The following is a 26,360-nucleotide window of genomic DNA, read 5'->3' as shown; positions in this document are numbered from 1 at the left end:
GGGTGTTCAAAGAAGTAATTTCAGTTGGTCTAGAATCTTGCATCCTCTCATTCATAGAAAAGCACTAAAATCATTAAACTTGAAGTTGTCTTTTTTGTGTGTGTGTGATTAGTAGTAATCTTCTGATGTTTGACTGAAAAATTTTTTTCAGCGATAACTCCTACCATAGACTTCCACCTGGGCTTAGAGTGGTTTTTAAAGTAGTGGGGAGAGGCAGGCGGGTTGGGACCACCTCAGTACAGCTGCCAGCAGTATCATGGCAACCCAGAACCTCCCTCCCCAAGAATATGAAAGTGATGGTGACTCTTACAAAGTGTTGGATTTAACTGAGTATGCCAGAAGACAACACTGGTGGAATCAAGGGTTTGGCCACAGCTCCAGACCTATCGTAGAAAAATATTCAGTTCAGTTCAGTCACTCAGTCGCGTCCAACTCTTTGCAACCCCATGAACTGCAGCATGGCAGACCTCCCTGTCCATCACCAACTCCCGGAGTCCACCCAAACCCATGTCCATTGAGTCGGTGATGCCATCCAGCCATCTCATCCTCGGTCGTCCCCTTCTCCTCCTGCCCTCAATCTTTCCCAGCATCAGGGTCTTTTCAAATGAGTCAGCTCTTTGCATCAGGTGGCCAAAGTATTGGAGTTTCAGCTTTACCATCATTCCTTCCAATGAACACCCAGGACTGATCTCCTTCAGAATGGACTGGTTGGATCTCCTTGCAGTCCAAGGGACTCTCAAGAGTCTTCTCCAACAGCACAGTTCAAAAGCATCAATTCTTCAGCGCTCAGCTTTCTTCACGGTCCAGCTCTCACATTCATACATGACCACAGGAAAAACCATAGCCTTGACTAGACGGACCTTAGTTGGCAAAGTAATGTCTCTGCTTTTCAATAAATATAAAATACTCAGTAGTCACCCAGATTGTAGAGAGTGGAGTGAGTGGCTGGTGTGCGGGATTTTTGTTCCAGAAAGTTCAAAAACTTGCAGCAAATGCAGTAGGTGGTGGCTTTCTTCTTCAGGTTGCCAGTGACGGCGGCTATATGTAGATCGACTAGAAGAGAGTTGAAAAAGATGTAGACAAAGATAAAGGACGGATGAAGAAACGAGCAAATAAGGCAGCACCCGAAATCAATACTATAATAGAAGAAGCAGCGGAATTTGTCAGAGAGAACATCATGATGTCCAGGGGATTCGCGGGAGGCTTTTTGCCAGGCCTTGCGTCTTAAGAAGATGAGTGTTCTATCACAGTAGAGTCACCTCTGAGAAGAGACTTGGAGGTGACAAGATGGTCTTGACCTTACACATTGACAGATTCTCCAGGATGGACGCCAAGAAACAGCTAGCTGGGCAGTACCAACCTCACTGCTTGGCATTTTGTCATCTGAAATTTGGCAGACGAGTATCTGCTGTAAAATAACCTATACGGTATAAATATATTAGTATCCCTAAGCAAAACATGGCTTTCATTATTTTTTTAAAATTTGTGGCCATTTAAAAGTTGCCTATAAAATGCTACTACTGGAGGTAGATATGGAGAGATTAAAAAAAAAATCTGTTGCATATATTCCCCAGTAGAATATTATCTTCATTTTATTAAAAAAATAAAAAAGAAACAAACAAAACTCTTATATATCCTGTCCCCTCTTTCCCTCTTAGAAATAGTCCCTCAGAGCTTTCTGAGGGGATGCCTTCCCAGACCCCAGTCCTCAGTCCAAAATGTAGTTCTACATTTTTAGGTTGTGTGTGTGTGTGTGTTTCCAGCTGACAGTTTTGGCAACCAACAAAGAGATCCAGAACAGACTTCTCTCCCTCTCTTTAACTCTACAAGGGACGGGAGCATTGGTATCAGCAGAGGCCCCCTTATCCTGTGTACCCTTCCTCAAAAAGTCCAGATGAGTTTAGATGAGTCTCTCTTAGGTCTCAGATACCTGGTTATTAGCTGATGAGCTTTTGTCACTGTTGCTCAGTCACTAAGTTATGTCCAACTCTGTGACTTCAGGGACAGGAGCACTCCACGGCCTCCTGTCCTCCGCTATCTCCCAGAGTTTGCTTAGATCCATGACTTTTTTTTTAAATTCATGACCATTGCGTTGGCGATGCTCTCTAACCATCTCATCCTCTGCTGCCTCTTCTCCTTCTGCCCTCAATCTTTCCCAGCATCAGGGTCTTTTCCAGAGTCAGCTCTTGACATCAGATGGCCTACGTGTGGGAGCTTCAGCATCAGTCCTCCCACTGAATAGTCAGGGTTGACTTCCTTTAGGATTGACTGGTTTGAACTCCTTGCAGTCTAAGGGACTCCGAAGTGTCTTCTCTAGCACCACAATTTGAAAGCATCAGTTCTTCAGCACTCAGCCTTCTTTGGACTTTCTTTGTGGCTCAGACAGTGAAGAATCTGTCTACAATGCAGCAGAAAGTGAAAGTGAAGTCGCTCAGTCATGTCTGACTCTTTGCGACCCCATGGACTGTAGCCTACCAGGTTCCTCCCTCCATGGGATTCTTCAGGCAAGAGTACTGGAGTGGGTTGCCATTTCCTTCTCCAGGGGATTTTCCCGACCCAGGAATTGAACCCAGGTCTCCCGCATTGCAGGCAGACGCATTACCCTCTGAGCCACCAATGCAGGAGACCCGTATTCAATTCCTGGGTCAGGAAAATCCCCTGGAGAAGGGCATGGCAACGCACTCCAGTATTCTTGCCTGGAGAACTCCATGGACAGCGGAGTCTGGCAGGTTACAGTCTATGGGGTCACAAAGAGTTGGACATGACTGACCAACTAACATACAAACACACAGCCTTCTTTATGGTCCAACTCTCACATCCATACATGACTACTGGAAAAATCATAGCTTTGACTGGTATGGACCTTTGTTGGCAAAGTGATGTCTCTGCTCTTTAATACATTGTCTAGGTTGGTCATAGCTTTCCTTCCAAGAAGCAAGATACTAAGTTTTATTTGGTGGTGGTTCAACTCCTCCCTGTAGAAGCAGGTTTTCTTAGAACCTTACTTGCAAGAAGAGATACCTGGCTTAACCTCCATTGAAAGACAGTAGGAAGATTTACTATGTACATATAGAACTTAAACTTCCAGTACGTAACAGGAAATTAAAGGAAACCTTGCCCTTAAGATGGCCAAATTGAAATTCTTTAGAGGTTACAGAATTAATTTTTGTGTGTGTGCATAGCTAGAGAAAATCTGGCTGGATAAAACATCTTTTTGCAATTCTGTCCTTAAAGTAACAAAAGCCTTTCTAGGAAGGACTTGCTTTTTTCTCCCTGTATGTTTGAGATATAAACATTCCACCTGAACCTAGGCATCCCTCCTCACAATCCCCCTTCCCGCCTGCTCTGGTTTGAGACCTGGGTCTCTTATCCAGAAGGCACACATTTGGTGTACATTTGGCAGCCAGTTGAATAGACTGGAATTCCGAGCTGGGCTTCTGTCCAGCTGTGCCGGCTCTCAAGGACGTTCTTCATAAGGGCCCCAGCCCTCGGTCATCTTCCACTTCGTTCTGCCTGCCTATACAGTGATGGCCCCTCACTTTCTTAGACTTTGGGGAAGTAACCTTTGTAGATGTTGTGAAGGCTGCATGCTTAGCACTCCCTTGTGGGAACACGTCTTGCATCTTATTGGTGTGAATTGCTATGAAGATACTACTTGTCAGTGGCCAGGTGATGGACCCTTTAAATTGGAGAAGGTTTTACATTGGTAAATATTTAGAGAGCTCTCATTTTAAACAGCTGTTTTATTGATACCTTTGGGGGGTGGTGGTGGGGTGTGGAAATTAGAAGGTTTTACATATATGTGTTTGTGTGTGAGTGCTCATTCATGTCCAAATCTTTGTGACCCCATGGACTGTTGCCCACCAGGCTCTTTTGTCCATCGGATTTCCCAGAAAGCCAGCAAGAACACTGGAGACACACACACACACACACACACACACACACACACACACACACACACATACACATACACGCGCACTCATGTATATAACCTAGAAACTCCCGTAGTTTAAAATAAGCAAAATTTGGGAAACATTTTTTGTGGTCTAGACGTCCTCTTAGTGAGTCTTACAGTTGCTAATAAAACATGAGATTGTTAGTTAACAGGGAAGTAAGAAGCTGGTGGAAAGTTTAGACTTCTTGCCAACAAGGTGGACATTTTGAAGGGACTTGTTCCAAAAGGATTAAAAAAAAAAATCTTCAGGTAGTTCTCAAGAAATGGGGTAGATAAAACAGGTATTAATAGGATTAAAACAAAGGTTTGATACAACACTACCTAGTGCTGGGGACCAATAAGGGGTCCCTTTGTTCCATTTAACCTTGAAGGGTCCCAACCAAGTCTCCTGTATTTACCTTAAACAGTACATATATATTTAGCAGACTGGAAAAAATTACACTGAGATACCTGACCGCCAATTGCTTGTGGCAACGTTAGGCCAACTAATCAAGTTAAAAGATTAAAAAGGCCCGAGTCCCCTGGTTCAGCTCCTCACTGGGAACCTCAAAGCCTTTTTACAAAAAAAGTAGATAAAATGGCTGGAGGATAAAAAGGGAAGCTTCTGGGACTCCTAGTAAGAGCAAGGCTTGTTGATGATAACTCGTGAAAACTGAAGTTAAAGGTCTAAAGCTGAGATGAAAGTTTCCAAAAATTGGTGTATTTCCATGGGCTTTATATGACATGGTTACATCACCTGTGCCTAATTAGATCGTGTGATAGACATTGATTCTCACGGGGGAATGTGTCCCCTGCCTGCTTTAAGATGGGGCATATACATCTACCCCTAAGGTGATATAAATTAAACATACTAAAAGAAACTGGTAGTGTTACCTAAGCCCACAAAATATTAGAAACTGGAAGCTAATACTCTGGGGTTCATAAAAACAATAATAGTTTTTTTTTTTGCTCTGAGTTTGACTTGTTCCCTCAGCAAGACTTTGTTGAATACCTTGTGCAAACTTTTGAAGCCCTAAAGAACTGAACCCTAAAATTCTAGAATGTGGAATTCCTGATTTTCAGTGTAGTTGGAAGTCTTCTTATTCATTAAAAAAAGAAAAGAAAAGAAAAGAAAAAACTAAAGAAAATGTAGCTGGGCAAATCGATCTTTTTATACCATTTAGGTGGCAAATCGGTTCTTAGGAGAGTTAAAAGCAACTGTCTAGCAGATTTCAACAAATCAAAAATTTAAGTACAGTCCGCAATGACTTGAGACTGAGCCTGATTACCTCAATCAGATGGAATCTGAAACCAAAGGGAAAAAAGGAGGGGAGAGAGGAAGCCTTTTTAAACTCAAACCTCTGAAAAAATCTCCCTCACCAAAAGCAAATTCACAGCTTCATTAAGGATTTGTCATAGACAAATACAAATCTTAAGTCTTTTCCACAAATAGTAAAGCCTTAATCATCTGAGTAAATAAACTTATTTCACTGTTATAAACTAGTAAGTTTATATTGTAATGCCTGACTCATAACTAAGATTTTAAAGCTCTAAGATCTCTAGTTATGTCTGTTTATGTCTGTGCAAATTATTCATATGCCTCTATCTCCAGATAGGATTCCCAAAATTTATAAAAGTAAGTGCTTGCAAATTAAATATTTCTAAGTATGAAGAAAACTGGCCAGATAGAATTTTAGGTTCATGTAATCCAGCAAATACTAATATCTGGTATTAAAGCTAGCTTAAGCTTGTTGGCTTAACCAATAGACCTATCTTATTTTTATTGTACCTAGGTGTTTTGAAGGTCAGTAAGTTAATTACGTCTGTTGCAAAGTTTGTCGGTAAGCAGAATTAACCTGGTGTATTGTTTTTGCAAGTTATAAAATATAAATAAGAGTTTTCTGGTGAACTCTTTAGGAGTAATGTTTTGGATCTACTTAAAGCACTTTCTCCAGATTTTTGGTAACTTGAAACTTTAGAACTTTGCTAAGGTAAATGGTGGAACTCACTGAATATCCAGATTATTTCAAGTGAGATAAAATCCTGGAACATTAATTGCTGAAAACTAAAGATGTTTGATTATTAGACACATCTTGTAGCACGTTGAGGAGATACTCTATGAGAAAGCGCATGCTTCTAGAGGTTACAGAAAATGTTCATTAGTTTACCAATCAAGAAATACTGGTGTGTTCATAATTGCTTGCTTCTTAGTTTTCACTAGAAATCAAGGTTTTTAAGGATTGGGAGTTAAGCTACTGGAAATAAAGGAAATATTTTAGTATGCAAAGAAAGTAGGATGTGTGTTTTCAGCAAAAGAAAGTATGAGGAATGGAAATGTATTGTGTTAAGGGAAAAGAGATTCTTGCCCTAAAGCTGATTAATTCTAAATGCAAAAGAAAAATGAAGAATAAACTAAATAGGTACAGAAAATTGTGCAAAGATTGTGGAAAGGGAGGACTGAGAACAGTTTTGCACATGATTAGGCTGAGATTGGATTAAATTTAATTAGGTAAGTGAACTTTGTAATTCAAGGTAGATTGGTGCAGGGCTGGAGTTTCCTCTTCTGTTAAGAGGGAAAAGCTTTCTGGAAATGTTCGGCTACTTTTGATACACGATTATGAGTTTGTCTTTAAATGATTTGTATTTACCTTAAAAATCTTTTGTCTCTCTTTGGTTGAATAAGTATTGTTTCAGTGACCTATGATTTTATTTGATAGTGTTTTAATGAGCTGATAGTGTTTTAAAACTTTGATGTCTCTTACAAACTTGCCTAAGTGAAATTCTAACCAAAATTCTTCTGACCTGTAGCTAACTTTGGGATGCTTCAAAGAGCTCCTGAAATATTCCAAGAACAGATACTAAACTAAATGAATTTATTGGGTATATTACATGGTAAATACTGTCAAGTAAGTGGTGGCAAAATTTTCTTACATGGGTAGATATCATTAATATAGATGCTCCAAAATCTAAATCCGGGTACATCCTGGTATGGTATCAGGTCATAATTCTAGTTATCTTAAAATGCTGTATGTCATAGAAATAACCAAGTTTCTTGTCAATTACATTATAGTCTTTAGTCACTTATATTAATAGACAATCATTATTTCACTCAGATGCTTTTATAAAGATCCTCAAGAAGATTCATAAAAAGGACTTTTGGACAAACAAGTTTCTGATGACTTTTATTTCATACTACTAAAATGGGTATGGTTTCAGTGTGTCTGCCCTCTGATGCCCTCTTGTAACACCTACCACCTCACCTGAGTTTCTCTTACCTTGGACGAGGGGTATCTCCTCACCGCTGCCTTTCCTGACCTTTAACATGGGATGGCTCCTCTAGGCCTTCCTGCGCCCGCGCAGCCACTGCTACTTGGACATGGGGTAGCTCCTCCGGGCCGCCGCCCCTGACCTCGGACTTGGGTAGCTCCTCTTGGCCGTTCTTGCACTGTCGCAGCCTCGCACTCTCGGCCGCTGCCCCTGACCTCGGATGTGGGGTAACTCCTCTTGGCCGTTGCCCTTCGGACATGGGGTCCACCCGGCTTCTGCCTCTGACCTTGGACTTGGGTAGCTCCTTTCAGCCACATTTAGTGCGCCGGTCACGGCCGCCCGTGCTGAGTGCGCTGTCTAATCACACTAGGACCACAGGCTTGTCTAACTCAATGAAACTGAGCCACGCCCTGTGGGGCCACCCAAGATGAGCAGGCATGGTGGAGAGGTCTGACAGAATGTGGTCCACTGGAGAAGGGAATGGCAAACCACTTCAGTATTCTTGCCTTGAGAACCCCATGAACAGTATGAAAAGGCAAAATGATAGGATACTGAAAGAGGAACTCCCCAGGTCAGTAGGTGTCCCATATGCTACTGGAGATCAGTGGAGAAATAACTCCAGAAAGAATGAAGGGATGGAGCCAAAGCAAAAACAATACGCACTTGTGGATGTGGCTGGTGATAGAAGCAAGGTCCAATGTTATTGCATAGGAACCTGGAATGTCAGGTCCATGAATCAAGACAAATTGGCAGTGGTCAAACAAGAGATGGCAAGAGTGAACATCGACATTCTAGGAATCAGCGAACTAAAATGGACTGGAATGGGTGAATTTAACTCAGATGACCATTATATCTACTACTGCAGGCAGGAATCCCTCAGAAGAAATGGAGTAGCCATCATGGTCAACAAAAGAGTCCGAAATGCAGTCCTTGGATGCAATCTCAAAAATGACAGAATGATCTCTGTTCATTTCCAAGGCAAACCATTCAATATCACAGTAATCCAAATCTATGCCCCAACCAGTAACGCTGAAGAAGCTGAAGTTGAATGGTTCTATGAAGACCTACAAGACCTTTTAGAACTAACACCCAAAAAAGATGTCCTTTTCATTATAGGGGACTGGAATGCAAAAGTAGGAAGTCAAGAAACACCTGGGGTAACAGGCAAATTTGGCCTTGGAATGCGGGATGAAGCAGGGCAAAGACTAATCGAGTTTTGCCAAGAAAACGCACTGGTCATAGCAAACACCCTCTTCCAACAACACAAGAGAAGACTCTACACATGGACATCACCAGATGGTCAACACTGAAATCAGATGGATTATATTCTTTGCAGCCAAAGATGGAGAAGCTCTATACAGTCAACGAAAACAAGACCAGGAGCTGACTGTGGCTCAGATCATGAACTCCTTATTGCCAAATTCAGACTTAAATTGAAGAAAGTAGGGAAAACCGCTAGACCATTCAGGTATGACCTCAATCAAATCCCTTATGATTACACAGTGGAAGTGAGAAATAGATTTAAGGGACTAGATTTGATAGATACAGTGCCTGATGAACTGTGGACGGAGGTTCCTGACATTGTATAGGAGACAGGGATCAAGGCCATTCCCATGGAAGAGAAATGCAAAAAAGCAAAATGGCTGTCTGAGGAGGCCTTACAAATAGCTGTGAAAAGAAGGGAAGTGAAAAGCAAAGGAGAAAAGGAAAGATATAAGCATCTGAATGCAGAGTTCCAAAGAATAGCAAGAAGAGATAAGAAAGCCTTCCTCAGCGATCAATGCAAAGAAGTAGAGGAAAAGAACAGAATGGGAAAGACTAGGGATCTCTTCAAGAAAATTAGAGACACCAAGGGAACATTTCATGCAAAGATGGGCTCGATAAAAGACAGAAATAGTATGGACTTAACAGAAGCAGAAGACATTAAGAAGAGGTGGCAAGAATACACAGAAGAACTGTACAAAAAAGATCTTCATGACTCGGATAATCAGAATGGTGTGATCACTCATCTAGAGCCAGACATCCTGTAATGTGAAGTCAAGTAGGCCTTAGAAAGCATCACTATGAACAAAGCTAGTGGAGATGATGGAATTCCAGTGGAGCTATTTCAAATCCTGAAAGATGATGCTGTGAAAGTGCTGCACTCAATATGCCAGCAAATTTGGAAAAGTCAGCAGTGGCCACAGGACTGGAAAAGGTCAGTTTTCATTCCAATGCCAAAGAATGCTCAAACTACCGCACAAATTGCACTCATCTCACATGCTAGTAAAGTAATGCTCAAAATTCTCCAAGCCAGGCTTCAGCAATACGTGAACCGTGAACTTCCTGACGTTCAAGCTGGTTTTAGAAAAGGCAGAGGAACCAGAGATCAAATTGCCAACATCCACGGGATCATCGAAAAAGCATGAGAGTTCCAGAAAAACATCTATTTCTGCTTTATTGACTATGCCAAAGCCTTTGACTGTGTGGATCACAATAAACTGTGGAAAATTCTGAAAGAGATGGAAATACCAGACCACCTGACCTGCCTCTTAGAAATCTGTATGCAGGTCAGGAAGCAACAGTTAGAACTGGACATGGAACAACAGACTGGTTCCAAATAGGAAAAGGAGTACGTCAAGACTGTATATTGTCACCCTGCTTATTTAACTTATATGCAGAGTACATCATGAGAAACTGGACTGGAAGAAACACAAGCTGCAATCAAGATTGCCGGGAGAAATATCAATAACCTCAGATATGCAGATGACACCACCCTTATGGCAGAAAGTGAAGAGGAACTAAAAAGGCTCTTGATGAAAGTGAAAGAGGAGAGTGAAAAAGTTGGCTTAAAGCTCAACATTCAGAAAACGAAGATCATGGCATCCGGTCCCATCACTTCATGGGAAATAGATGGGGAAACAGTGGAAACAGTGTCAGACTTTATTTTGGGGGGCTCCAGAATCACTGCAGATGGTGACTGCAGCCATGAAATTAAAAGACACTTACTCCTTGGAAGAAAAGTTATGACCAACCTAGATAGCATATTCAAAAGCAGAGACATTACTTTGCCGACTAAGGTCCATCTAGTCAAGGCTATGGTTTTTCCTGTGGTCATGTATGGATGTGAGAGTTGGACTGTGAAGAAGGCTGAGCACCGAAGAATTGATGCTTTTGAACTGTGGTATTGGAAAAGACTCTTGAGAGTCCCTTGGACTGCAAGGAGATCCAACCAGTCCATTCTGAAGGAGATCAGCCGTGGGATTTCTTCGGAAGGAATGATGCTAAAGCTGAAACCCCAGTACTTTGGCCATCTCATGCAAAGAGTTGACTCATTGGAAAAGAGTCTGATGCTGGGAGAGACTGGGGGCAGGAGGAGAAGGGGATGACAGAGGATGAGATGGCTGGATGGCATCACGGACTTGATGGACGTGTCTGAGTGAACTCCGGGAGTTGGTGATGGACAGGGAGGCCTGACGTGCTGGGATTCATGGGGTCACAAAGAGTCAGACACGACTGAGCGACTGAACTTAACTGAACTAAAATGGGTAAAAAATTAATGGAAAAACCTGACCTCACCCAGATCAACAGGAATTATGATCAATAAATGATTTATAGTTTTACGATTCTTTTTTTCTAAAACAGTGCCTTTTAATCTTTTTCAGAAAGGTTTTCTTATGTTTTGACCTGTAACAAGTTGGTAACCGTTATCTTCATTTACAAAAGGTATGATTTATGTCTACTTGATTCCTTCCGAATTTTTCTTCTCCAGCTGCTTCCCCTGTAGACTTGATGACTTACTGTGACCAGATCACATCCAGTTTACCTCAATTATTGTTTTAATCTGTCCTCGTTTCTCCAGCTATTTATGCCTTGTCTCTACCTGCTCTACTATGATTTTATTAATGATACTAGCTGTATTTACTCATATCCTGTCTATAAGATGAGCTTCCCTGGTGGCTCAGATGGTAAACAATCCATCTGCAATGCAGGAGACCTGGGTTCGATCCCTGGGTTGGGAAAATAGTTTTCTGTTGCATTTTGCAATGGTAACCCATCCTCTGACAAACCTAATGATGCCTGAATGTCTTGAGGCAGTTGGTCAAATATAACTCTACCCAGAATAACTGTAATAGTGCAACTGTAGAAATGGGAGAGAAGCAACACGGGAAATTTTTCTGGGTCATAATTCCTAGTGCTGTGGGAAAATTGGTCATGAAATGTCTCCCAAACCTCGATCTAATTTATGACCACAAGGAGGTGCTATGGACAAAAAAGTTGCCCGTCATTTCAATAATCAGTGAATTAGCCCCACCATCAAGCCCTCAGCCTCTGCACCTGCCCCCAACAGTGTACCATGAGGGTAATTTAGAAATGAGAAAAACAGGATCCTAGCCTGGATAAAATCCATATCAAAGGAATTTCAATGAGCTCAGACTCTTTCCATATATAGAAAAGCACTAAAATCTCTTAATTTGATATCTTTTGTGTGTGTGATTCACAGTAACTGTTTGATATTCAACCACATATTTTTAGCAAATATGCAAAAACTCCAGTATATCCTGCCCACCCACCCTTACCTTTTTGGAACAGTTTGTCAGAACTGAGAGGCTGCTTTCCTGGACTGTTGTCCTCAAATAAAACATAATTCTCAACTTATAGATGATGCATTTATGTCAGTTAACCTCTATAAATGCCACTGGAATAAAAACATTTTTTATATAAGGTTAGCCAAAAAGTCTGTTCAAGTCTTTCAAACATGAATGAACTTTTTGGCCAAGCCAATATATCTATAATGGGTTTTATTTCAATTTTTACTGTGCATGTCTGTGAACAAAGTATCAGAAATTGAACTAGTAGCTTCTGCGCAAAAATCTTTTAATTTCTAAGAGAATTTCCCCAATAATTATTAATGGTAATAACTTTTTAAACTTTTGTCCTTTTTTTTTTTCTTTAGAAGGCAGCACCCTGCAACGTGTGGGATCTTAGTTCCCTAACCAGGGACTGAACCCGTGGCTCTGCATTGGACATGCAGAGTCTGAACTACTGGACCACCAGGTAAGTTCTGGTGATATTTTAAAAGTGTATTGCTTCAATGTGTATTTTTGTCTGCCCAGAAATAGTCTTAATTATTTTACCCCAAACTCTGCCTTAAAATGCCTAACTTTAAGCGCTAACAATTTACATAGAAGAATACTGGTTCTAATTCCAACACCTGAGAGCCTAAGATATTCTCAGTTCTCTCCCAAGAATCTTTATGGGAATTAAAACAAGAACTTCTTACTGTAGATCTGACCAAATGGCTACTCAAGTGACCTGTGTATTTATGAGAATCATTTCATTCTAAAATATTTCCACTACATGGAGGGCATCCACGGATAACTTTAACTCCACTCCACGCCAGTGAGTGCTTAGCAGTGTCTGGAGACATTTTTGGTTGTCTCACTGAGGGTAGAGGAGTTTCTATTTGCATTAGAGACCAGGGATGTTGGTAATCATCATACAATACCCAGGACAGTCCAACATGGCATTAATGAGTCTGTGAACCCTTGAGTTACACGTAGTAAAGATACTGGAGCACTGGTGAGATAGGAAACGCTGCAAAAGACAATGAATACAGTTCCCGTTCTGGTACAGCTGAGATGATAAACCACTTTATATGTACTTTTTAAAAATGAAAATGGTCTACACAATATTTATATTTAAATACTTTTATTTTTATTTCACAAAAAAAGCAACAGTGTTTGCAGGTACACATGCCTTTCAGTCAGTGCTGGTCATATGCAAAACAAGGTATCGCAAGTATAAAGAAAAATAAGCCTTTTCCCTTTACAAGTGACAAAACACAATTTGCATATATAATATTATATATATACATACTATTTTCAAAATCTTTCACAAAAGACAAGATTATGATACAAATTTAGAATTCTACCCACAAGCTCAGATTCAAGAAATTGGAGATCTCTGTAAGTGTTTAAATACAAAAATGTGATACCTTTACAAGTTTTGAAGTAACTACTTTTCAAAGTGTTTGAGAGACTATTCTTCACAGCAACACGGAACACTTGGCTTTAATCAAGAAAGCTGTAAGATTCAGTTTTGTCTCAATGTGAGTTTGTTGATTAATGCAAATGTCCCAATTATGCTGTAATCGTCACTTTGTACACATGAATATGTTACTGTACTGATGCTTTCTACACTTCAAGTTCTGGAGCATTTCATTCAGCTAAGCCCTGACGTTTACTTCCTTTGAAGTATTTCAAATTAAGAACTGTTGAGAAGTACCACTAAATATGACCATGACTAACTCCAAAAAGATGCTCCCTTTTATTTATGGTCAAAGTTAAATGTGGCATGAATAAACTTTTATTTTCCGTACAGCAGCAGGTATAAGTAACAGCAAAGTATAAGCAAATTTTTCATCACTAGAACCTGAGAGTCTGATATGGTGAATAACACCTCTTTGCAAATTTTCTACGAGTCCTACTGTTCAATGTTTCTATAACAGTATGGCAAATCTTCAGCATTATATTGGTATAAATTGCAGAACAACAAAAAAAAAAAACAGTGTTCAGAAGGGAAGGAAGAGAGGGATGGATGGATTTTCCACATGCATTTTCTTTGCGACAGATAAATATGGAGTCATGACATTTACCATGTGGTGGATGAACAGTCAATGTGAAATATCACTGAAGAATGCTGAAAGTTAACACACAGGTCTGGATGTATGAAATGCATGCAAAGACATAGAGCTAAAAAGGCAACATGGGCTCACATTTCCGAGGACACTTGAAGATAACAGCTAACAGTGCAAGCACTGAAGACAAAAAGGGAAAATGAACAGGAATGGTTCAGCTAGTGGAGAAGGGAGGGGAGACGGATGCAGCCACGCAGAAGAGCTCTGGGGAGGAAAGGGCCAACTCGCCCTCCCATGTGCAAGGTGTTGGGAGCCAAAGAGCTTGCCACCCCAATTCTTCTTGAATTAGTTTTGGGGCCCATGTTGTCATTTACTAGAATGACGGCAATAACTCAAAAAGATTCACTCCAAAACCCGAAATGATTTCTACCGAGTACAGAAGAATATGTAACTGATGGAACTGGAGCCAACTGAGTTAGAATCCAGGGCCTCAGAAAGGAGCTACTCTCAAGGGTCTTCAAATGAGTGAATGAGTGCTGCTGAGAGATGAACAGCAAAAACATCTAACCATGCCTGAATTGCCAAAGAACAGGTAGGTCCCTCTCTTCCTACCATTTCATTCAGTGCGAGTCAACCTGAGACCTGCTAGATGTGATTAGCTCTCACAACTCAACCGTATCCAAGCGTCTTCTCCCATCTTACGGGCTACATGTCTGGTGCCGTTAGTTATACCACCTCAGTGCTACAACTTTAGCTCAGATGGCAAGGATCTGGTGGGACATTTTTTATTAGATACACTCAGAGCCCCGCAAGGGACTATTCAAGGAAAATAATGGGGGAAGAAAAGAAGCAAATCATGTATGTGCATGTATACACTTACATCTTCAAAGGCATATATCTGAGAGAATAAAAACAGCCACAAAATAGTAACTGTTTTGCTCCAGCTGAAGGAGCAAATATGTGGGAAAGGAAGAAAGTAACCTGCTCATCCAGGGGAGCCAATTTTCATCAGTTCCCTACATAGCCATGTAAAGGACTAAACACAGAATAAAGCAACAAATGAAAACATTCATGAAGAACATTCCCCTGCCAAAAATATAAATCTCTATAAAACAAGCAAACATGCAACTCTTCTACTTGCTGTTACCACACAGGCAACAAGGGGAAGGAGAGAAGGGGAGGATGTCATACACTTCTCCTCAATTTGCATTTGGTAACTTGACATCCACCCAAAGGACTAGGTATAAAATCAGTAACATGGAAACAGTTATATACACTTTTAAAAAGGGCATACCCCGTCCCTTCCCACTAACTACCACCCACCCAATAATTCCTCCCTCCAAAAAAAAAAAAAAAAAGATTTCTAAATTGTTGAACTATTGCCCGTGTAGGCAGTCAGGGAAGGGAGTAGAGGAGATTTATCATACATCTGGACCTCCATGTTTCATTACGTACCTACAGATCCCAGCAAAGGACTGTGTACTAAACGAAATAACACACAAAATGTAGCAAACATTTATACATTAAAAAGTATATATATGTGTACACACACACACACACACAGACCTCTCCCATCCCTACCTCTCCAAAAGCAGAGGCCAAACATCTATTCCTCTGCCACTGCCCAGTGAGGGAAAGGGAGCAGGGAGATCTTTTATAGAATCAATCTCAACTTTCATAAAGTTCCAAAAGAGTCATGCAAAAGACTGGATTCAAGATGAAATGAACACCAAAAGAGGCAGAAACATTTGTATACACTTAAAAATTTATATATCTTGCCTAACAAGCTCATCCCCCATTAAAAACCTCAAAAACAAACAACAGAAAACCAAATCCTCAAGTACTCCTACACGACACTACTGGTATACACAGGCTACAGGAGAAGGATCGGGGAGGGGGGGGATTTATTACACCCCGATCTGGACCTCTGCATTATATTTGATATTTAGGAGTCACAAAAGACACTAGGCTTGAAATGAAAGCGCAAATAAATGCAGCAAACGTTTATACACACACACAAAAGCAAACCCAGAAAAACCTTCACCGCTCTGCGCCCCACAAAAAATTCTTCCAGAAACTATGCTACTAGTCATTGCCTAGACAAGGCAATAAGGGAAGGGGAGAGGAGGAGATGTTTTTTCATAGAATGAACCTTAATTTTCATCATGTACCTAAGAATCCATGCAAAGGTTTAGGTACAAAATGAAGTAACAGGAAAAAAAAAGGAACACAAACATTTATATACATTTTAAAAAGTACATATCCCTATGCTCCCAGGCAAGGGGGTGATCGAGGTAAAAATAATCTAGACTGCTCTACAAACATTACCCACAGTGGCGACAAGGAAAGGGGAAGACAGAAGATTTTCCTACATCCATACCTCCACATCTTGTTAGGGACCTATACATCCAAGCAAGGGATAACAAAATGGAATAACATGATATTGAAACAACCACTGTATATATACAGATTTCAAAAGAATATATCCCGCCTCAGTCCCTCCCCAGCCCCGTCCCCTGCAAAATTCAAAAAGCCCAAACTACTTTAAAACTATCGACTACATGGATAAAAAGGAAAAGGAGGGAAGACTGCTCTATATCCAGAACTCTGTGGTTCATTAGCAACCTACCAGTGCAAGCGAAAGAGAGTGAGTGAGTGAAAGTCACTCAGTTGTGTCCAACTCTTTGCGACCCCATGGACTGTAGCCTGACAGGCTTCTCTGTCCATGGAATTCTCTAGGCCAGATTACTGGAGTGGGGAGCCATTCCACACTCCAGGGGATCTTAACCCAGGAATCGAACCCAGGTTCCCTGCATTGCAGGCAGATTCTTTACCAGCTGAGCCATCAGGGAAACCCCCAAGTGAAGGGCTGTGTACCAAATGAAATACTATAATAAGGAAGTAAAAAACATGAGTATATATTTTAAAAGCATTTACCCTAATACCCACAAAAGAGCCCCTGAAGCTAATCAACTACTCTACTAGCCATTGCCCTCTCAGGCAACATGGGAAGGGGTCGAGAGGAGATTGTCATACATGTGGACCTCCACGTCTCATTAGGTACTTTCACGTCCTATGAAAAGGACGTAGTACGAAATGATTAGTTATAATACAAAGTCATAGATTTATTTATATACATTAAGTACATACCCCACTGTCTCCCACCTCACAAAACAAAAACTACTCTAGCTACTGCCCAAAAAGGCAGTAAGGAAAAGGAAGAGGAGAGATCTCTCATACTCTGAATCTCCGTTTTCATTAAGTACATATGCATTCATGCAAAGCAACACACCTAAAATGAAATATTAAAAAGTAGCATAACACTTATATGCACTTGAAAAAAAGAAAATACAACCCTCCCCCATCTCTGCCCCCAAGAACAGACTAGATCAAAACAGAAACTGCAACTACTCACTTACCACGATCCAGGCAATAAGGAGAGGGGCAGATAAGACATTCCTCCAACTTTGGGACCTTCACAGTTCATTAGATCTCTACTTATCCGTGAGGAGGATGAAGGAAATACAAAATCAAACACCCACAAACTCGTGATTTAGATACATGTTAAAAAATACACACTCTGCTCTTCTCCCACTGTGGCCATCTCCTTCCAAAGAAGGAAATCAAGTAACTACTCTGTAGCTGTTGCCCAGGCAGGAAAACTTGAAAGGCTAGAAGAGATTTTCACAGGACAATGTCTCTTTCCCTTTTCATCAGGATAAACTATACTAAGATGAAAGAATATAAAAACATCAAAACACATGCATACATTTAAAAAGTATATTCCCCTAAAGAACCCTCAAAGAAATCAATCAACTAGTCTATGAGCTATTGCCCACGTAGGCAACAAGGGAAGGGGAGAAGCGGAGGGTTATCATACGGACTTCCACTTTTCATTTGGTACTTAGTTGCCAATGAAGAGAATGCAGCACGAAATAAAAAAAAGCAAAACCCAGCAAAAGTGAACACACAGGCTTTATAAAATACAAATGGGGGTGTAACGGAGGAAGAAAAGAGTCAATTCCAATTTTTTTAAAAAAAGGCAAAGAGGAGAACTACATCATACCTACGAAATTCAGGTCTTGTTTTGCAAACTCAGCCCAGAAACTGCTGTCTGCACATCTCCTGAGATGCATACACCTTCCCTGCACCCCATGACATACACGAGGATTATGTAAATATTCGGCAACCTGACTACAGATTATCTTTCCACGTGCATTAGATGGAGTAGATGCTGAAAAGCCAACTCGGGAACAGGCAATCTATAATCCAACAAACTCAGCACTTAACTTTCATTTCTTCCTTTCCAGTGTTCAGAAAGGATTCTGTTCTGCACCCAGGAAGACTCATGTGGCTCAGTATCCTCTATATACCCAGAACTCTTCTGACAGCTCTGTTTCCACGGTGGCTAAAGTACACGTGAAAACACGAATGGTGAAGAACAGTAGTGTTAAGTGGAGCCTGCGACAGTAAGAAAGTTCGTGAACACCAAAACAGTGGCAAATAACACAAGTTCACTTAAAGAGATTCATATCAAACAAGATGGAGCAAGGCACAAGCTTATGGTAGCTGCTGACACTACTTCAGTTTAATATATCTAATCAGTTGGTCTTAACAAGCACTTAGATACCAACAAACTGAACTCCTTGAATTTCTAGTTTTGTAGCCTTTCAGATTTCCAAAGCCTAAGCTTTTCTTCTACAGTTCCAGATTTCCAATTTTGCCTTTCCTAATAATACGGTATGATGTGTCTTTTTATTAATTCAAGTCGACTCTCTCTCTGCAATGAATGTAACACTTGTCAGACAGTACTGAATTGTGTCATGGATCTGTGTGCTCATATAACAAAGAACTGCTGTGCTTCTATCTGAGTTCTCAGAAATACAGTGGTGAAATAAAATTCTGGGGGGAAAAACTTCAAATGCTGCAACAATACTTATTATACTACATGGTCTAGCCATTATTTAACCTTATATTCCTGACTTAGAGTTTGTTTTTGGAAGCCCTGTATAGATGGGATAGCATAACATTAAAAAAGTATGGAATTTCACAGGAAAATCTGAGGTGAGGCCTATAAATGAAAAATACAATTGATATGGATCTGGTATTATGGGAATGAATGGCTTTTGAGTACAAAGATAGAAATGGATTTTGAGTTACCTCCTTTTTAGCCCATGTTTTGATAAAGTTTTAATTATAACAACCCCCACCCCGTTCCAGACACACACTCACAGGAAAGAATGATATAATTCAAGACAAGATTTGCCATATGCGGAGCTAACAAATATTATAGAAACAATGTGAAGATGGGCAGGTAAAACAGAAGAATCTTAAATGATTTTGAGAAGTAGCAAAGTTTAAATTCTGTTATCAAAGTGGACTTTAGTAATATGGTTTAAAAAAAAAAACCCAGCAACAAAAAATCCTCCAAAATTTTAGTATTTTTCCCCACTCTAAAAATATAAAAACACACTTTCAAATATCGACTAAATTATCATTCATTTACTGAAGCACAAGAGTAATAAAGACCTACAATCACCCTAGTTTCAAAAAAACATCTTCAGATGATTCTGTGATTCTCAGATAATAGTATTTTCTACTCTAAAATAGAGAGATAAGTGCTGTTTAGAAAACACTAAATTGGGAGAAAACACACTAGGGCTAAGAAGGTTATCTTTAGTTTCTATTGCCAGTCTTTTCAATTTTGCTATATAAAAATATTTTCATAAAATAAAATTTTATACATAATTCCATATATTCTCACTTGATACCCGCTGAATAAAAAAAGGTGACCTTTCCCATTGTCTGATTCAGTGGAGTGTTTTAAGTGCTGAAAAATGGGTAAATACCCTTTTTATGTAAGTAGGTGTTTTCAAGCAAAATAAAAAGTACAATAAATACTAGGAAGAAAGCTTTTCTCCTAAGAATCAAAGAAACACAACAATCTAGGTATAAGTCTGCATAGCTCAAAAAATTCAAGTACAGTATTTCCCCTTTAGAAGGAGCAAAATTGCCATATAGTTCTGGATACTTTCTTTCTTTCCTTGGCCATTCCCTATAATCTGTTAGTTTGGCCATTACAAAAGAAAACTTTGATTTTTCAACTAAAGAAAAGTACTGTTTCTGACTTTAGAAAAAATTCAAAGCCCACCATAGTAAAATAAACCTAAATCAAGTTATTCCTATCCACATTCTCTTTATTCCTTTAAGGTATTATGGTGAACTTCAAATAAAAATGTTCAATTTCTCAAAGGCCCTATTTTAAAATATACTTCTAATATGCAACTCTATAATATAAAATGAAAAACCACCAAATGGGTATGATTAAGAGAAAGTGTCTGTGATCTATCATGCCAAAAAGCAACTTAAACAAACTGTAAACTGTAATTCTTAGTAAGAAAGTCATGATAAGAGACACCAGTATTAAAAAAATGCCATAAATGCAGAAATACTTATTTGGAACACAAGGGATATCTATGGCAGGGAGTGATAAAGGTGTACAGAGATTTGGAGAATACTGGAATTCATAAGTAAAATAATTAACGCTAACTCGGTTTGAAATATTTTCCTGAAAGATGAAAAAGAAGGTGTTAAATATTTGGAAAATCTACTCTTTTGGCCTTGTTATTTAGCTTTACAACAAAAAATTAAAAATTCGGTAGCACCTCACTATTCTTCGGAAAAAAATATAATAGTTATAAACTTTTTCCAGAAAAGAAAGGATTATTCAAAACCCCCAATCAAAGTAGATCTGCACACCTGAGGTCAGTTCTCTACAGCTGCATGATTCGATGACTTCATTACTATCCTTTTTGATGCTAACTTGGAACCACATTCAAATAACATCTATTAACAAGAAGCAACAAATGGCTAACCAACCAGCAGCCTGCAAAGACGGTGGCTCCCATGGTAGCTCTTTCCTTAGTTCATGGTGTCAACATTTAGCCAGAAACTGAGGACAGAATTGCAAAACAGATTTTTTTTTTTCCCATTTGAATATCTTCAAAGTAGAAAAATTACCCATTGTTTTTGTAGATGGTTGGCATACAGGTGAATATAATTTGGTAATAAATAACTACACACTGCCCAAAGACATTTCAGAAAAGACAGATGAAAAAATACAGACTGGCCCTGAGCAAACTAGAACTCCTAAGAGTGCAAACAACTCAGCAGCGATCCTGGTTTCACCTTGGCTTTTGCAAAAGCAGCAGAGGCCCAGTTAACAAGCTCTCTGAACGGGTGATGAGGTACAGGTGTGCGTGCTACAGCCAATATGGCAGGGTTTTAAGATTCTTCTCCACCCACTGCATGTTCAGCTGAATGACTTCCAAAGCCTCCTGGACACAGCGAAGTTGAAAGGTGGCCTCTGACTGATTTTCAAAGAATGCCTGGACCTGTAAGTTGCACACAGAAGTATTTCAAAAGAAGAAAAGAAAGGCATACCGCAGCTTTGAATATCCTTTTCAAATCAGCTTTAACTTAGTGATGGTTGTGCCGATGTGAAGCTGTTTTAAAAAGGAATTCCCCTTACTCCCACAAGGATGAAGTGTTCAAATTTCAAGTGGCGGGGCAGGTGGGTGGTGGGTGGGGGAGGGTGGGGAGAGCGGAAAGGCCAAGTAACAGTAAATAATGTACAGTCTAAGGTTAGGCCTGTGGCCTAATTTTCCCCTCTGAATGGAACTCTTCAAAACCAGTCTAATCGCCAATTAAAAATAAACTTGGCATATGTTGATCTTAATTCAAAAAGTCATCTGTATCAGATGGGAGACAATGCAATACTGTTGAGAATGAAGCAGAACTTTTCCTCCTTGCTGTGCATACACCCTTTAGGAATAATCCCAGTGCAGGATCATTAGCGTTGATGAAGGCAGACAGAGAAGGGACAGGGCTTTGCAGGAGAAGCCACCATCTGACTAAAACTGAGCACTCTGAGGTTTGGCAAAGGGATGGCCTAATCTCCCCAAAAAGCATCTGATACAACCAACCTCAGATAAATGTGCCTTTGTTGAAAACAGGTGAGTTGATCCAGCAACGATACTTTGTATGGTATAGGACCCCAGATGGAACCTGAAGAAACACAAAGGTAAGGGCAAAAGGCAAAAAAGAATGAGTCAGCTGCTGGTAAGCCTAGTTCCTGAGTGCAAAGGACATGCTTATTGTAAACTCCACATGCCTGAGGCAGAGTAGAGTCCTGCTCCTGGGAACAGTGTGTGTGTGTGTGGGGGGGGGGGGGGGTTGGGGCATCAGGAGTCACCCCCCACACACCTCTCCCAGCAGGCAGGAGACCCAAAGAAATTAACAGCCCATGTTTGCCTCAAAAACAGCATCATACACCCAGAAGGCGTCATTACTGATTTAAAAGGAAAAAATGAGCGACTTGTGCTGTTGAGCTGGGTCCGAGTTTGTAAACGATCCCTTGGTAATGAGGAGGTGTTTTCAACACATGAAACTAAACAGCTATTGTGAAATAGTCCGCGGCCAAGCCAAGTGAGTTGGCTTCCCTGGTGGCCCAGATGGTAGAGTCTGCCTGCAATGCGGGAGACCCGGGTTCGATCCCCGGGTTGGGAAGATCCCCTGGAGAAGGAAATGGCAACCCACTCCAGTACTCTTGCCTGAAATTTCCATGGACTGAGGAACCTGGTAGGCTACAGCCCATGGGGTTGCAAAGAGTCCCTCACAACTGAGCGACTTCTCTCACTCAAGCTAAGTGAACTGGTGCCGAGCAAGGTTGGGCTTGATTAGTATTATTACTTAAACAAAACACCACTGTTAAATTGACTCGCATTAAAGAATGTTGTTTACAAATGTGACTATTTCTGTGTTCGTTAAACTATCACTGAAGCATTTTTCCTCTCACAGCAAAGCGTGACTCTTCTGAACCAATACAACCCTGGGAACTGCTTTCAGATGCAAGGCTTGTGGATACTGAAAATTAGTAATTGTCTGAGAAACTTACTTCTGTACAAGCTTACTCCAGTTCTCTTTGACAAAATCCCATGCCAGTAAGTGTCCGGGAAAATGCCGGGCCACCGTTCTAATGATAAACGACAGCTTCTGTGTTCGGATGAGATCTCCATCGAGGCTCTTTTTCATTAACCTGGAGAGCAGAGCAGATTGAGCTTCCAAAATAATTATTCATGATGAAGTGATGACTGAATTTAAATTAATACCAGTCTCCTAATTAAAGCTCTGTGGCAATTCAAGAGATACAAGTTTTGGTTCCATCTAAGCTTCGTTAACAGTGAAAACTAGTCATGTTTCTAAATGAAGGAAAAACCAATGAGATAGACACATAAATACACTTACATAGTAATAAATTGTTCTTGACGTAATAAGGACATTTAGGGGAAAAAAAGGACATTTAGGATATAATTTCCAGTAGAATTTATTATAATTCTGAAAACTGGTACTGTTTTTTTCTGTTAAAAACTTTGAGTAGGGAGGTATCTTATTACTCTTAAAACTGGGCTGTCATATAAAAATGAAGATACTTTTCAGAATGCACTCAATAAATTGATACTAAATTACTGAATAACAATGTTTGAAATAGGTCATTACTATCTATCCTCATTTTATAGTTTAAGAAGCTGAGGTTATATAATTACCCCAGGGACACAGCTATTGCTAATAAATATAAAAGTTAGGCATTTGAACATAAGCATTTACTATGTGATAATATCTGCTTATATGAGAACACACATGCCCCTAAAAGAATGCAGCAATATTTTTAACAGGAAAAAACCCCAACTGCTCATCAAGACATGATGGGTTGAATAAACTATGACAGAGCCATATTATGGAATAATACACAGCTATAAACAAAATGGAGTAGGCTTTGCGGCAAATCTCAAGGACTGATCATTCCCTAAAACGAATGTCACAAAACACTGGGCACAGAATAAAGCAGCAAGTACATAGACCAGGACTGACAGTGTTAACAGAGGAGGGGATAAGAACAGAGGTGAAGGATCAAACAAGAGGTCGTTTTATGTGTTACTCCATTTCTTAGGTACTGTTTAAAGACTTTAGGGTGGAAATTTATCAGCATATTCCTGGTCTAAAACAAAATTATTACTGATTTAAAAACAAACCTTTCTCTGTTTGCTTGGGTCAGAGCCTGGCTACTACTTTCAAGAAAGTGACCATTTACAGTGCATCCTTTGGAAAGTGGGTCTGGGCAGCTTCTGAAACCATCTCAGGGACACTATGATTTATCTGGGCAAAACTGTACAAGCGAAGCAACAAGACCCCAGCGCCTCCGTCTACCCCTTTCCGGGCACTGACTTTGAAGACGCTTCCAGTGTCTCCTGGTGACTCAGAGCGCCTTTCCCCGGTTCTTCCTGAGGGGAGACCTACTCACTGCCCTTCTTTCCTCACATGAGCTTTCCAGTCCCAGGTCGTCATCAGCTGAGTAATTAAAGAGTCTGGCAGATTCACATAAAGGTGTAACCTGTAAGCTTTTAAGTAGTACCTTTTCCTGAAGAGCCTGCATTTTCAAAGAGACGGCTGGGACAGAACCGTGCCTTTGCCCAGAAAGAATGAAGCTAGGTGTGGAATTAAAGACAACGAGCCAAGGGAAGGAAGACATTTTTAAGAAGAAAGCAGGGCTGTGACTCTTGGCATCTCCAGTTCCTTCTGGGCATAGCACTGTCGCCTGTGGGGACAGGTCTGGTCCCTGACATGAACCCCGGCATGTGGGGTCTCCTCACCACCCTGCCCAGGTCAGCCCCGGCCTGTGAGGAAAGGGAGGAAAAGGGGGATCCCCCCACCCCCGAGGGTCTCCTCACCACCCTGCCCGGGTCAGCCCCAGCCTGTGAGGAAAGGGAGGAAAAGGGGGATGCCCCCTCCCAAGGGGCTCTGTGCTCTTATGCTTCTGGTTTCCATAGATCATATTCCTCTGGTGGCTTCATACCAGTAAAGCTTCCGTACATCCTCCGAGCTGGCAAGAGCTTCGAGTATTTTATTCTTCTCCGCTTCAGAGCCTAGAGAGACGTATTTGCTTAAGAGGAATGACCAGCCTCCCTCAGTTTTTGCTCCAGCCTTGAACACGGTCGTCATGACGTCCGTAGGCAGGCTGTAAGACAGGTGGTCCGATATGAGAACAACCAGAAAAAACACTGAACACAAAGGCAAGGACTGACTAGGGGCGGGGCTTTGGGGGACTGAGCAGGTAATACTGAAGAGTCTTCACTGCATAATTAATTGTTAGGAAAATCATTAATTCCGTGGTTGCTCCTTTCCTAGTGATGCAACTAAAAAGCATATGAATTCAACCCTGTAATTATTTACTGCTCACCCACAAAGAACCAGGCAGGTAACTGGCTGGATGCTGTGAGCAGGGAAAAAGAATGAGACGCAGTCACGACCTGCTGGGAGGCTCGCGGGCTATCATCAGTACAGAACGGTAAATACCGACATCGTAACACAGCGTGATCAGTCCTATGGTAGAAATCTATCAGCAAGTGCAGCAGGAGGGGCGAGAACAGGGGTAGGAGCACAGTTTTCTGTCTTAAGATCTCAGAGGGCTTCAACAGGTTACCCCAATACCCTACACCCCAAGTCTCCACCTGGTGTTTGAATCTCTTCTCATATAACCAGTAAGAAACCTGGTGAAAACCAAACATCATAATACACATTTCTATAACTGCTAATGCCACCTGCTATGTTTTATTCCTAAATTAAGAGAGACCTGTTTGATGCCTCAAGCTATTAGGAGGATGGCTATCAAAAGCCCAGAGAATAAGTGTTGTCAAGGATGTGGAGAACCTGGAACTCTTGTACACTGCTGGTAGGAATGCAAAGCAGTGAAGCCCCTCTGGAAAACGTTATGAGGATTCTTGTAAAATTAGATACAGAACTACCACATGACCCAGCAATACCACTTCTGGATATGAAAGAAATGAAGCAGGTCTCAAAGAGGTATTTGTACACCTATGTTCATAGCAGCATTCTTCAGAGGAGCCAGAAGGTGGAAGCAACCTAAATGTCTATCAGTGGATGAAGAGATAAAACAAAATGTGGTATATACATCCAGTGGGTTACTCAGCCCTAAAAAGAAAGGATATTCGGACGTATGCTACAACATGGATGAATCTTGAGGACATTATTAGGCTGTCTATGACCAACCTGGACAACGTATTAAAAAGCAGAGACATTACTTTGCCTACAAAGGTCTGTCTAGTCAAAGCTATGGTTTTTCCAGTAGTCATGTATGAATGTGAGAGTTGGACTATAAAGAAAGCTGAATGCTGAAGAATTGATGCTTTTGAACTGTGGTGTTGGAGAAGACTCTTGAGAGACCCTTGGACTGTAAGGAGATCCAACCAGTCCATCCTAAAGGAAATCAGTCCTGAATATTCATTGGAAGGACTGATGCTGAAGCTGAAACTCCAATAGTTTGGCCACCTGATGCGAAGAACTGACTTCTTGGAAAAGACCCTGATGCAGGGAAAGATTGAAGGCAGGAGGAGAAGGAGATGACAGAGGATGAGATGGTTGGATGGTATCACCAACTCAATGGACATGAGTTTGAGCAAGCTC

At 40.7% G+C, this 26,360-nt stretch overlaps 2 protein-coding genes across 2 annotated transcripts in view; one reads left to right on the top strand and one right to left on the bottom strand.

The window, feature by feature from the left end:
• Window positions 1–256: 256 nt before the first annotated feature.
• On the top strand, window positions 257–1,228 carry LOC138086582 (FUN14 domain-containing protein 1-like). Its single transcript, XM_068981423.1, is given in 2 exon segments — window positions 257–413; window positions 912–1,228. Coding segments are annotated over 2 exon segments (474 nt in total).
• Window positions 1,229–21,082: 19,854 nt separating this feature from the next.
• Window positions 21,083–26,360, bottom strand: part of LNPEP (leucyl and cystinyl aminopeptidase) — a 53,231-nt gene continuing 47,953 nt past the window's right edge. Inside the window, exons 14-17 of the mRNA XM_068980624.1 lie at window positions 24,733–24,894; window positions 22,777–22,917; window positions 21,806–21,887; window positions 21,083–21,214 (exon numbers count right to left, since the gene is read on the bottom strand). Of these exons, the coding sequence (XP_068836725.1) occupies window positions 21,083–21,214; window positions 21,806–21,887; window positions 22,777–22,917; window positions 24,733–24,894 (517 nt within the window). The remainder of the gene's footprint in view (window positions 21,215–21,805; window positions 21,888–22,776; window positions 22,918–24,732; window positions 24,895–26,360) is intronic.

This window comes from Capricornis sumatraensis, chromosome 9, assembly GCF_032405125.1.
Source record: "Capricornis sumatraensis isolate serow.1 chromosome 9, serow.2, whole genome shotgun sequence".
NCBI lineage: Eukaryota > Metazoa > Chordata > Mammalia > Artiodactyla > Bovidae > Capricornis > Capricornis sumatraensis.
The sequence above is the reverse complement of the archived record's forward strand: the minus strand, read 5'-3'. Positions and strand labels throughout refer to the sequence as shown.